This window comes from Triticum aestivum, chromosome 7A, assembly GCF_018294505.1.
Source record: "Triticum aestivum cultivar Chinese Spring chromosome 7A, IWGSC CS RefSeq v2.1, whole genome shotgun sequence".
NCBI lineage: Eukaryota > Viridiplantae > Streptophyta > Magnoliopsida > Poales > Poaceae > Triticum > Triticum aestivum.
Window position 1 is genome coordinate 27,822,247 of NC_057812.1, and position 14,104 is coordinate 27,836,350.

Sequence of the window (14,104 nt, forward strand, 5' to 3'; positions counted from 1 at the left end):
TGCAGTAGTGCTTTATTTGCATGGGATCCTAGCACTGTTGGCTTATTTGCATTTAGTTTGTATGTTTTTTTTATAATAGCATCAGTTGCTAACATACACGTATACGTGTAGGTTTTTTTTTGCGGGGACGCATACATATAGTTAAAAGAGCATCTACCAGTACATAGCCTCAAAAAGAGCATCTACCACGTACGTACGTGCAATTTGTTATTTACCTAATTTATTCAATTTATGTGCACTTCATTATTTACTTAATTTATTCGAGATTTGATTGAATAGTCTGGTTACTAATCCACTCGGGACGAATGAGTTCTTGTCTATATATAGGTCTCCTTGCGTTAGCTAATTTGTTTTGGCTTACCTTACAACTCACATCCGGATCCAACAATTGGCCGATCGAACTATTTTTAGCAACTTTTTTTAGATGGTTTCTTTAGCCAACCAGACTTACATAACGGGAGTTCCTATTTGATAAATCCTAACAGTTCAATATCTGAACTTTATACTGTTGAATCTCAGCCGTTCGTTTTCTATCATCTTAATAATATAATAGATAGATAAATAGATACCAAAATACATTAAAAAACGTTGCGCTTCCCAAATGCGGCCTTACACCAGCACAGTGCTCCGCCTGGATGACAATGGCTGTAGGGTTGCACTGAACTTCCTTGCCCATTGGTCGTAATGTATGATCTCCTCGAGCGACGGGCTTGTCACCAGTTCGTTGTGGTGCGCATCACACGTCATCTCTACCACCTTGAAGATGTCCAGGTAGCTGATCCTGCAAATGACAGCATAGGAGATAGATGAGGACACGCTGGTTTTATGTCCATTTTCGTAATAAATATAGCAACAAATATCCAACAGTAGTAGGCCAAACATAGCCTACACTATGTTAATGTTGCGAAATCAAGATTCCGTGGAGTTATTATAACTCGTCTCATATATAAACGTCATGGTTCAAAGTGCCTGAGAATATTAGCTTTCAGGAAATACATTCTCCTTTCAAGTCAGAACACCCAAAGAATTTTCATGAACTTTGGTTGAGACACATTTTTTTTATTGTGATGCTGCTATCAGCAGAAAAGACACGCCGAAACAAAACCAGAACAATGGCATCCACTACGCAATGCTTTATATAAAAGAGATAAGAATCTTACTTTTCGTCGATGAACAGCTCCACGGCCTTCTCATTAGCGGCACTCAGAACTCCTGGCATGGTGCCCCCGGCTCGCCCTGCAGCATATGCGAGATCAACCGATGGGTATTTCACGTTGTCGACAGCTTTGAATGTTAGCGAGCCCAGCCTGCATTATACGACTGCAATTAGCCAAGAAAGTAATTCGGAATTTCTCAAGTTGACATTTTTGAAAAAAATTGTGGAGCTAGGAGGGTGCTTATACTTGCAAAGATCTAGCCGGGGCCAGGTGACCTCAGAACAATAGACCCTTTCTGGCCAAGATAAGGTGTATAGGATAGGTAACCGCATGTCTGTCCTTCCCAGCTGAGCAAGGACAGATGAATCCTGAGGAAATAATAGAACTTCATGAATACTTGAAGCCCACATTAAGCCATATGTAAATTCTTGCAGAATTTTTTTAGCATATCAGTCTCAAGGACCTGAAAGGACATAAACCTCTGATTCTACTAGTCCCGTGCGCTAATCGTACTAATAGAGCAAGCGAGAATAAACAGTATGCACCACGTCAGGATGATGTGTGCATGTTACAGTGTCCTTAAGAATATATGCCTCTTAGAAGAAAATATATAATGACTGTGTTTTAGGGCTCACCTTTGTTTCAATCATAGAGTGTATGATAGACTGCGGGTGAATCATAATCTCAATGTTATCATATTCAACACCAAACAAATAATGTGCCTCAATAACTTCTAAGCCCTGCAAGAATCGAATTGAAGCTATCATAATTAAACAGATATACACAGAAAAGAAGTAAATTTTAACATAAAGTGGAGTTTCTAAGGACCTTGTTGAACAAAGTAGCAGAATCTACTGTGATTTTCTTCCCCATTTTCCAGTTTGGGTGCTTCAAAGCATCAGCAACTTGTACATCTTTCAGCCTCTCAATTGGCCAGTCCCTTATATCATCAAGTGATATAAGATGGAGGATAATGCTTCCAAAAGTAAAACATTTACGTATTATACATATGACACTGGACTTACCTGAATGCACCACCAGAGGCAGTCAGAATAACGCGACGAAGCGATCCTTCAGACAAGCCTTGTATACACTAGAGGATAGGAGCGGCAGACTTAAAATCAAAATATTAACAAACATAAACCATAGCAACATAAATCTCGCCGACAAGTTTCTTTTGACCCACTTAAACAAACTGCCTCAACCTTATATCATGGTCAAAAATATAACTGAAGAATCAGCGGGAATTAGTTTATCAATGGTATTCACCTGAAATATTGCAGAGTGCTCAGAATCAGCGGGAAGTATTTTCACATTGTGCTTGTGTGCAAGCGGAAGCACGAAAGGACCACCTGCGATGAGTGTCTCTTTATTCGCCAATGCAATATCTTTCCCAGCTTCAATTGCTGCAACTGTAGGCTGACAAACACACACAAGATAACACAGTGCACTCAGTAAGCTAAGTTGTGCTAGAATAAATGCATATGTTAGATGCCCTTCATAGTAACTTCGGCAAGCATGCATAATTTTAGTTGGCTACATATAATTTACTCAGATCCATCTAAACTGGAGCAGAGTTTAAAAGTAGCACCACTGAGGCATGATGGACCTACCAATTTCCTTTAAGCCTTAAAACTACTAAAAAGAAGGCACCGAGGAAAATATGTAAGATAGGAAATCTAGATTACCTTCAGTCCTGCACACCCTACTATGCCGGTAACTACTGTAACTGCATCCGGGTGGCGAGCGACCTATTATTGAAGAGTCAAATAACTGTGAGATTCAGTACTGCAAACCATTGATTCCTTAGGGGAATAGGATCAGAGAAGAAATGTCTTCTTACCTCTATGACACCCTGCTCCCCGGGAATAATTTCCGGCATGTATTCACAGTCAGCTAATGCTTCCTTTAGCTCATTAAGTAACGACTCGTTTCCTATAGCGACCAGATTTGGTTTGAACATTTTCACCTGTTAAAATCGGCGGTGACTTTCATCTAATTAATAACAGTGCATGCACACAATATGAATTTGAAAGAAGGGGGAAAGGGAATAACATATACCCACAAGATTATATCATTGTACCTGATCAGCGAGAAGAGTCACATTGGAGCCAGCAGCAAGAGCAACAACTCGGAACTTATCAGGATTCTCCGCAACTATGGCCAACGTCTTTTAGTTATGCAAACAAAAAGGAAGAAACTGTTAACTACCAGCAGATGAACATGTCAACTATAGTATTTGCTAACTAAAGTTAACACATCTCCCAAATAGATGCATCAAGCTCAAGAAACACTCGAAAGTGAATACTATATAAACATGGTACACCACAAACGTCCATAAGTCTTATCTTGTTAATCCATTCACCTGTGTTCCAACGGAACCAGTTGAGCCGATGATTGAGATGGGCTTTGGGCTATCCCATGACCTCCTCGCAGGTTCTGCGACAGCTCGGCCAGGCCAGGCGGGCGAAGGGCCCTGCTGCATAGAACAGCATGTCCTTCTAAGAAAGGCTGCTCTTTTGTCCCTCTTTCGGAACGTGAAGTCCACGGCTGAAATAAGCACAAGTCATGTTAGTGTAAAATGACAATGCAACACCACTAACCAAAGTTCCACTAGAATTAGGTCTCTACATAGGCAAAAAATCTCTCTGCTCTATGCTAAATAAACTTTATAAATTGAAGCCCTGAATAATTGCACTCTATCTATGTTGACCATTTATGTTATGGGTGGTTACATTTACTGTTTCCTCATTCATGTGAACTCCCACCCAGTACATGTGCAGTGCACCAACCAAGCAATTAATTAGACCAACAGTAAGCAGAGCAGTTTAAGATCCTCTGAATAATAATATCATGTCACTAGAAAGTAGGAGCTGGAATTGAATCCACCCACCGCACTATATATTCTTGGTAGGAACAAATGATATTCCTGGTAGGCTCAGTGTGCTCCGATGACGCCCCAGGGGTGTTGTTTGGCTAGGTCGTTTGGCCCTTTTTCTACGACAAATTCAGGTGGAGGAGGACCCCCCCCCCCCCCGCCCCCTCTTTTTTGGAAAAATTTAGATTGTTGACTGCAAAAGAGGCAGTACTACGAACTGTCAGGAAAAAAGTCGGCTGCATCAATTTCAGAAATTTCGGAAAGGAGGTCATCCCAAGTTCTTTTTATACTACCTCCGTCTAGGTGAATAAGTCATTCGTGTAGTTCTAGATCATCGATTTGAGAAATTAAATATGCATTATATGTCATGAAAAGTATATCACTAGATTTCTACACGGGTGAGTTTTTAAATATATATTTTTTGTTACATATTTAGATAGTTAAATCGTAGATCTAAAACTATGTGAATGACTTATTCACCGGGATGGAGGTAGTAGTGAAATCCCGCCTTTTGAAAGACGCCTTGAATCAAACAGTTATAGCAAGTATAATAAGGTGATGCAAGCATGCTGCAAGGATTAAAGTATTATATTTTTGCTATCTTGGATAAGAGAGAATCTGAAAACAGCCTCTTACGGAAATATAGGAAACGACTGCATAGTATAAATCTAAAATGGTCAGATCCTGCGCAAGCTAGAGCTACATGCACCAGACTGCCCTTTTTTGGGTAAGAGTGTAAAGTTGCAGCACGACCTCCAAGAAATATTTTGAGAGCATATTGTGGGCCATGTATTATAAAAACAATACTTCACCCAGGACAGCCTTGTATGCACATAGGTACTGTAGCTACAGTCAATAAAGAAAAAACCTTCCACGACCGGGTAGCCCAGGGCGGGGCTACGCCGCTGACTATGGGTTGGCTGTAGGTGACGTAGAAACTTTATATAGCCGGTTACTGGTTATACTATTAACCATGCTCCTAGGCCTCATCAAAGTAAGAAAAAAAATGCAACTTTACCCTGACAACCCGCACAGATAAAATCTATACACTGACAGGCTATCTTTGTTTTAGTGGCTGACACTGACATACTATATATTTTTGTGGCGACACTGACAGTCTATATTAACTATGTAAATTCTCAAATCTTGAACCGCAAAAAGCGGACATGGCACATGAAAATATCAACTGACAGGAGATGAGTTTTTTGTATAAATTTACAACACCAGCAACAACCTCACCACACCATCTTTGCATAGTGGAATTTAAAATCGTATTTCTTGGTAGTAGGAGCACTACATGACATACAAATGCAGTCACCTCGGAACTGACGAGTAATTACCTAAACGCACCATACAACTCTACCACATGGAGTAAACAAAAAACCACATGGAATCAACCAAAATGGGAGGAGATTAGCAAGAAAGAACTGGAGTACAGGAAGCCCGCATGGAAGGTAACCTGAAGATTAACATGCCGATCCCAAAAACAAGGAAGGAAAATTAGACCGGCAAAGGACCCAACCTTGACGGAGGTGGCGGAAAGCTCCACTACTGGGGGACTCAAGAATGGAGGCGCCGGCGAGCTCACCGGGGAAGGAGATCTTGAGCGCCATCGCTGCCAACGACTCTGCTCTGATCTGTTCTGTTTCCTCCGGGACAATGGTTTGCTCTGAGAGTGGAGATAGTGGAGGAGGTGTGTGGGGAGTAAGGGAACGAGTGAGTTATATATGGCAAATTTTAGCATGTTCCCTCTTACCTTCCCTTTTCACATGAGAGATAAGAGTTCATAATAGATCCGAGCCTTTGATTTGATTAGGTAGTGGTTAGATTTACTATTAACTTCTTACCTCTCATGTGAAAAGAGGGTGTAAGAGGGAAGTGCTCGTTATATAATCAGAAAACGTGGGCTAAGCTTGTGTTATGTTCGCAGCCTACATAACACATGTAGAAGGCGCTCCATAACTTTGTACATGCTGTTAAGCTTGTGGGTAAAGTTATGTTTTCTTTTATTTACTCCACTACTCAATTTAGATCAAACAATTCAATAGTTCAACAAATATAATTACCAACTTTTAATCCCAATACAACAAACAATGCAGCAATGAATCCAATGAAACTAATTGTTCTAGTAAAATTAAATAAACTTTAAAGAAATTGAAAACAATATCTCTCAGCTAGCTGTCAATGATGCTAAATAAGACCCTCCTTAGCTAATGATGGGAGACCAGATCTTTAATCATCCAGTACGTCTCAAGAAATGCTCGAATGTAATTTCTGTGACACCGAGGCTTGACGATTATGGAAACATTTTCGTACTGCATGGGGCTTGGCATATCCTAAATTTGGGCCTCAGTGGCCCGGACCGGCAGGCCTTGCCCGAAGCCTGACATTCGGAACAGGCTCGGGCATAAGATTCCCGCCTGTAGCCCAGCCGAAAGCCCAGAAAAGGCCGGAAAAACATGTTTTTGGGGATATATCGAAAAACAGATAATACTCTCTCCATTCCACAATGCAGTGCGTCCGCGCTTTCTGAGATTTAAGTTTGACTGTATATTTAAACAACAAGACCGACTGCGGCGGGAGCAAAAATTATACCACTGAATTCATATAGAAAATATGAATTCAGTGGTATAATTTTTGCTCCCGTCGCAGTCGGTCTTATTGGTTAAATTTATGGTGAAACTTAGATCTCGCGAAGCGCGGGCGCACTACACTGTGGAATGGAGGGAGTATGATAATATAATCCCAAAATAGGGTTTTATTAATATTTTAAAATAGAAAAAGTAGACATTTTTTGGGCCATGGGGCCGGGCAGGGTCATGCTTGGGCTTGGGATTTTTAGATCGGGCTTTGCAAAGCCCTGCCCGGACACAACCCGATGAATGCCTAGGTTTAGCATATCCCTCTCATCTTTGATAATCATGTAGTGTGAATAACACATGTCATGATGGTTGTCACAACATTCCTCCTCGACACTTTTTGCATCATGAGGACATGCTTAAGTTTCCTCGTCTAGGGATTAGAAATTGACTTCACAAATGTTGACTTACACGGATATATGCTACCGACTAGATAGTAGCCTTGGTCATACTGATGGCCGTTCGCTATGAGGTTGCATGGTGAAGTACCACCTGCTAGCCTAGCAAACATATAAGACCTCTTCAAGACATTGATGAGCCAATCCAAAGTAGCAATCCGAAATCAAAAATCCTTCGAGGCAACCGCTTCGAAAATAATTGTTGGATCATGTCAATGCCGACGAATTGGCCGTGCCAATCCACAGGGATATTCTTCCACCTTAAGTGCACAAAGTCAGCACTGCCAAGCATTCAAGGCTAGCCTCTTACGGCATGAATTGCTAGAAGCATCATCATGTTCTTGGGATTGGATGCTTGCAGATATCGCTTTCTATATATCCTAACCACAACATGATCGAATAATTTATTTGTCATATCTATAGGAGTGCCATATGCAATCATCCCAAGTACCACGGATAACTTCTGGAAACAAGAAAAACCCACCATACCGGCATCATTTATTTTTGCTGGAAAAGCAGTTCATTGGCTTTCATATCATCTGCAATTCGATGGAATAACTGTCCAGTCATGCAGAAGTGTCTGCGGAAAAGGTAGGCAAGGTTGGCCTATCTCTACTCCAAAGTTCTCGCATGCCGCGATTGCGAGAAAGAGAGTAGGCCGAACATGAGCTGCCCACAGGTTTGGTCTTCAGAGTGTTGGACCCAGATACAACGGTTGCATAGTGAAAAAATTACCCTCAGCTTAAACAAGCAGGTGACTAGCGGACCCAAAAATTCGGTGAAGCCAAAATTAATCAACGTTTCAACAAAATGTTGGCACTCATTATTGAATCCCTGCAAATTTTGAACAGTGAGGAATTTGAATGCCTACGGTATTTATTCAAATGGTCAAATTAAGGACTTTTTTCCATTTTGAGGCCAAGCTAGTGTATCCCTTGAAAATAGAATATAAGTAAACAACGTAGAATGTACTATACCTATATATTCACACAATCATTTGATGTCACTTGAAACTGCGTCGGTATTTCCCAAAGAGGAATGGATGATACAGTACAACTATCGTAGGTATTTCTCTCAGTTACGAAACCAAGGTATCAATCTAGTAGGAGAAACAAGCAACACTATGTAAACGGTACCTGCACACAAAGAAAAAATACTTGCAACCCGACGCATACGAGGGGTTGTCAATCCCTCTTCGGGTAACGGCACCAGAAATTATCAAGTTGACGGGATAAAAATTATGGTAGATTGGATAAATAGATCTCGATAAAACACAAAATAAAATATGCAAATAAAAAGTGCTGCAAGGTATTTTTGGGTTTTTGAAGTAATAGATCTAAAAAATAAAAGAAACTAAAAATAGATCTCAAAAGCAAATAATAGATCAGAAAGCAAATATGATAAAAAATAGACCAGGGGGCCGTAGATTTCACTAGTGCCTTCTCTTAAGAAATAGCACACGGTGCATAAACAAATTATTGTTGGGCAATTGATAAAAAATCAAATAGTTATGACGATATCCAAGGCAATGATCAATATATAGGCATCACATCCAAGATTAGTAGACTGACTCCTGCTTGCATCTACTACTATTACTCCACACATCGACCGCTATCCAGCATGCATCTAGTGTATTAAGTTCATGGAGAAACGGAGTGATGCAATAAGAACGATGACGTGATGTAGACTAGATCTATTCATGTAGGAATAGCCCCCATCTTGTTATCCTTAATAGCAATGATACATGCGTGTCTTGCTGCCCCCATCTTGTATTGAAAATCAAGAGAGAGAGAGAGAGAGAGAGAGAAAGAGGAAGCTATCTAGCTACTGCCTACGGACACGTAGGTCTATGGTGGACTACTCATGCATCATCGGAGAGGCACCAATGATGACGATGAACCCCTCCATGATGGTGTTCAGATTGGATCTCATGGTTCTGGAACTTGCGGCGGCTGGAATTGTGTTTCGTCGATTCCCCTAGGGGTTCTGGAATATTTGGGGATTTATAGGACGAAGAGGCGGTGCGGGAGGTCACCGAGGGGGAAACAACCCCCTTGGGCATGCCTGGGCCTCCTGGCGCACCCTGGTTTGTTGTGCCCACCTCGGGCCTCCCCTCTCGTACTTCTTTGGCCCACTGGGTGTCTTCTGGTCCAAAAAAATCTTCAAAAAGTTTCGCTGTGTTTGGACTTTGTTTGGTACTGATATTCTGTGAAGTAAAAAACAAGCAAAAAACAATAGCTGGCACTGGGCACTATGTCAATAGGTTAATCCCAAAAATGGTATAGAGTTGCTATAAAATGATTGTAAAACATTCAAGAATGATAATATAATAGCATGGAACAATAAAAAAATTATAGATATGTTGGAGACGTATCAACATATCCAAGCTTAATTTCTACTCATCCTTGAGTAGGTAAATGATAAAAACAAAAAATTTGATGTGGAATGCTGCCTAACATGTTCATCACATATTCTTTTCTTTTGTGGCATGGACATTTGGACCTTTATATGGTTCAAAGCAATAGTCTAGTTTTGACAAGAAGATTTCAGTACTCGAGCATATCAACAAGCAACCATGTCTTTCAAAATATCAACACTAAAGAAAGTTATCCCTAGCCCATCATGGTCCATCATTGATCCATTCATGAAACACACTCGCATATTAGCTACATTAAGTTCTCAAGTACGATCATAGTGCTCCCTAGTTGGTGCTTTATAAGAGAAGATGGAGACTCAAATAAAATAAAAATTGCATAAAGTAAATAGAAAGGCCCTTCGAAGACGGAAGTAGGGATTTGTAGAGGTGCCAGAGCTCAAACCTTCAATTGAGAGATAATTTTTTTTGAGAAGCATACTTTTCCCGTCAACAAAAATGACCGAGTCATTCTCAACACTTTCCATGCTAGATATATGATAGGCGGTTCCCAAACAGAAAATAAAGTTCATTCCTTTTTCAATCATTCTTTCACAATCCATGGCTAGCCGTATCAACGGGTGCCTTCCATACCAACACTTTCTAAGGATTTATTATTTGACAACATAAAGTAAATTTTTTTTTCATTTCGGGACTGGGCATCCCTATTACCACTGCACACTATAGGAATCAGGCAGTTTGCCGTCTAGAAAGTACAGACGACAAAGGCTGAATTACAGATGGCAAAGAATTTGCCGTCAGCTGGCTGATGGCAAAGAGTGTCAGCAAAGCCAAAGAGGCAAAGAATACTTTGCCGTCAGCTAGAGAGTGTCGGCAAAGCCGAAGCGGAAAATAATACTTTGTCATCAGCTTTTCATCGGGCAGACGACAAAGAAGTTGCCTTCAGCCAAACTATGGATTTGTCATCTTCCCTCGAACCCACAGACGGCAAACGAAAGTATTTTTGCCATCAGTAAAACTACCTCTTTGCTATCTGCCCTCGAGCCCATAGACAACAAACGTTTTTATATTATAAAAACATGGTTGTTTGTTTGTGTCTGTCTGTTCCGCTTTCATGCCCCGTACATGTCCGTCAGTTCATCGTTACTGTCATGTTTGGTGGTCGTGTCCATAGCAGCCGCCCTGCCCGCAGCACCAGTCAGAGGGAGGAGACACTGGCCGCCTCTAGCGTCGGCCGGAGTGGCCTCTAGCGTCGGCCAGCATCGGCTGTGCCCAGCTCTGCACGCGCGCCGCTCGCCTGTGGCCTGCTCGCACCGCCCACCCGCACATTGCTCGAAGAGGCCTCCCGTGCAGGCCGCCCTGCCAGCACCGGCCCACAACGGCATGCTTGCTCGCGCCGCACGCCCATCGCTCGTGCCGCTCGCCTGCGCCCTGCCAGAGCCTCCCGCGCGCCGCTTCAGCGCCGGACCTTATGTCACGTTGCAACGGGAGAAGAAGGGACCAACGAAGGTGGAGCTGAGGAAGGGGGATGCCGGAGGTTTGCGGCGGTGGTGGAGGGTTCACTGAATGGAGGAGCCGCGACTGGTGCCACCGGTGAGTGGATTTGGACACGAGCGAGGTGGTGGGGGTGGGATATGTGTGCATCAGAGAGAGAGAGAGGGGTACGAGAGAGAGGTGGTGCCAAGGGATAAGGGAGAGAGAGAGATCGTTAGAGGGAGAGAACAACATGGTGGGGTCGGGCTAGGGAGAGATCAGCGAGAGGCAGAGTGGTGGGTGATGTCTACTATGCAACTTTATTCTTATATACACGTGTTGGGCCTTCAAGCGCAGAGTTTTATACGACAGTAGCAATTTTCCCTCAAGTGGATGACCTAAGGTTTATCAATCCGTGGGAGGCGTAGGATGAAGATGGTCTCTCTCAAACAACACTACAACCAAATAATAAAAAGTCTCTTGTGTCCCCAACACACCAAATACAATGGTAATTTGTATAGGTGCACTAGTTCGGCAAAGAGATGGTGATACAAGTGTAATATGGATAGTAGATATTGATTTTTGTAATAAGAATAATAAAAAACAGCAAGGTAGCAATTGATAAAACGGAGCGCAAACGATATTGCAATGCTTGAAAATGAGGCCTAGGGTCCATACTTTCATTAGTGCAATCTGTCAACAATGCTAATATAGATGGATCATGTAACCATCCCTCAACGCGCAACGAATAATCACTCCAAAGTTCCTATCTAGCGGAGAACATGCGAAGAAATCATTTGTAGGGTACGAAACCACCTCGAAGCTATTCTTTCCAATCGATCTATCCAAGAGTTCGTACTAAAATAACACCAAATAATTTCAGATTCATAATACTCAATCCAACACAATGAACCTCAAAGAGTGCCCCAAGATTTCTACCGGAGAAACAAAAGACGAGAACGTGCATCAACCCCTATGCATAGATTACCCCAATGTCACCGCGGGAATCCGCAAGTTGAGTGCCAAAACTCATATCAAGTGAATCAATATGATACCCCATTGTCACCACGAAAATTCATATGCAAGACATATACCAAGTGCTCTCAAATCCATAAAAGTATTCAATCCGATAACAACGAAATCTCAAAGGGAAAAACTCAATCCATCACAACAAGATAGAGAGGGCAAAACACCATATGATTCGACTATATTAACAAAGCCCGTGATACATCAAGATCCTGACATCTCAAGAACACGAGAGAGAGAGAGAAAGAAAGAGAGAGAGAGAGAGAGATTAAACACATAACTACTGGTACAAACCCTCAGCCCCGAGGGTGGACTACTCCCTCCTCATCATGGTGGCTGCCGGGATGATGAAGATGGCCACTAGTGATGATTCCCCCTTCGACAGGGTGCCGAAACAGGGTCTAGATTGGTTTATCGTGGCTACAGAGGCTTGCGGCGGTGGAACTTCTGATCTAGGGTTACCCCTGAGGGTTTTGGAATATTCGGAAATTTATAGGGCGAAGAGGGGGTGCAGGAGGCCACCAAGGTGGGCAGAACCCACCTGGGCGCGCCTGGGCGTCTGGGCCCCCAGGCGCGCCCTGGTGGGTTGTGCCCCCTCATGGCACCCCCAGGTGCTGCTCTGGCCCATTGGATGTCTTCTGGTCCATAAAAAATCCACAAAAAGTTTCGCAGTGTTTGGACTCCGTTTGATATTGATTTCATGCGATGTAAAAAACAAGCAAAAAACAACAACTGACACTTGGCACTGGGTTAATAGGTTAGTCCCAAAAAATGATATAAAGTTGCTATAAAATGATTGTAAAACATTCAAGAATTATAATATAACAGCATGAATACTTCATAAATTATAGATACGTTGGAAATGTATCATCATCCCCAAGCTTAATTCCTACTCACCCTCGAGTAGGTCACTACTAGGAAAACGCTTATAGATAGAAGTTTACCAGTAGCGTTTGTTTATAACCCCACGCTACTACTAGTTAGTAGTAGCGCTGGCTATAAAGAGCGCTATTGGTATCAGTTAGCAGCAGCGCTTGTTACACAGCCCCACGCTACTGCTAAGTGTAATACACCACACCCCCCGGTCAAAAAATAGCCGCAGCACCTGTCGTCCAACCTGCACTACAGCTAGTGGGCCTAGCAGTAGCGCTGGCCCATTTCCCACGCTGCTGTTAAGCCCACTACCCCCCCACGCCCCCGGCTCGGCCGGCCTCATCTCACTCTCACTCTCACTCACACTCCCACACTCCTCCGGCCCTCTCGATCCCCCGCGCGCCACCGTCGACCCCCGCACTAGCTGCCATCCCCTGCGCCGGCCCTCCTCCGTGCGTCGGTCGCCCTCGCCCGTGCCAGCCCTCCTTCCCGCCGGCCGCCCAGCTCCCCCGCGTCGGCCTCCCTCCTCCACCCGCCGCCCCGGCCCCCGCGCCGGCTCTCCTCTCGCGCCGGCCCTCCTCCACCGAGAGGTACTCCTCCCTCCTTCCTCCTCCTCCCTACCTCCCTAGTTATAGTTATTAGAGTAGTTATTTTGAATTCTGTAGTTGAAAAAATGTAGGTTATTAGAATAATTTAGGTTATGCATGATCGAACCCTTGCTTGGACAGATTAGGTATGAACCCTAGTTAATTCATATGAACCCTAGGTTTTTAAATTTAGCTAGGTTTTAAAGTTAGGACAAAAATTTAGCTAGGTTTTTAATTAGGTGTACTTAATAGAATTTAGGTGTTTTAAGTGTATTTAAAAGAGTTTTAGGTGTTTAGTTGTTTTAGGTGTAGTTGACAGAATTTTAGGTGTTTTAGTTGTTTTAGGTTTAGTTAACAGAATTCTAGGTATTTTTTTAGTTAAAGCAATTGTTGTTATTTTTTTAGTTAAAGCAATTTTTCCTATTATATGCAAATTTGCAGTGGACATGTCATATTTCGAACATGTCACATTTTGGACATGTCATATTTTTCCGAGTGGCCTATGTTTTGCCAGAAATGTCAATTCGTTTACGTTGTGGCAAATTTTAGGCGCTCGATATGTCCTGTTTTTAGCAAAGGTCATGCCAAATTTTGCTAAGTGTTTATTAATTTTGTTTTCATAATTAAGCATTTTGTTCTCGACGTCGACGATGCCTATCCCGCATCCTCATCGTCGACTCGGTGGAGGACTCCTGGTTG

The 14,104-nt window shown here is 42.6% G+C and overlaps 1 protein-coding gene across 1 annotated transcript; it reads right to left on the minus strand.

Annotated features, from left to right (window-relative positions):
- Positions 1 to 394: 394 nt before the first annotated feature.
- Positions 395 to 5,736, minus strand: LOC123150893 (1-deoxy-D-xylulose 5-phosphate reductoisomerase, chloroplastic-like). The gene is made up of 12 exons (XM_044570705.1): positions 5,558 to 5,736; positions 3,523 to 3,707; positions 3,241 to 3,327; positions 3,001 to 3,126; positions 2,846 to 2,908; positions 2,427 to 2,576; positions 2,183 to 2,250; positions 1,986 to 2,097; positions 1,793 to 1,897; positions 1,404 to 1,525; positions 1,161 to 1,307; positions 395 to 781 (listed from the first exon to the last, which is right to left on the minus strand). Exons 1-12 carry the CDS (start codon positions 5,646 to 5,648, stop codon positions 610 to 612), a joined length of 1,428 nt encoding a protein of 475 aa, XP_044426640.1. The 5' UTR covers positions 5,649 to 5,736; the 3' UTR covers positions 395 to 609.
- Positions 5,737 to 14,104: the final 8,368 nt, after the last annotated feature.

Excerpts from the sequence above, each read along its gene's own strand:
- LOC123150893 (XM_044570705.1), bottom strand. The coding sequence starts at position 5,648 with ATGGCGCTCAAGATCTCCTTCCCCGGTGAGCTCGCCGGCGCCTCCATT. Across the intron at positions 3,708-5,557 it reads TTTCCGCCACCTCCGTCAAG|CCGTGGACTTCACGTTCCGA; the intron begins GTTGGGTCCTTT and ends TGCTTATTTCAG. Across the intron at positions 2,098-2,182 it reads GCCTCTGGTGGTGCATTCAG|GGACTGGCCAATTGAGAGGC; the intron begins GTAAGTCCAGTG and ends TGATGATATAAG.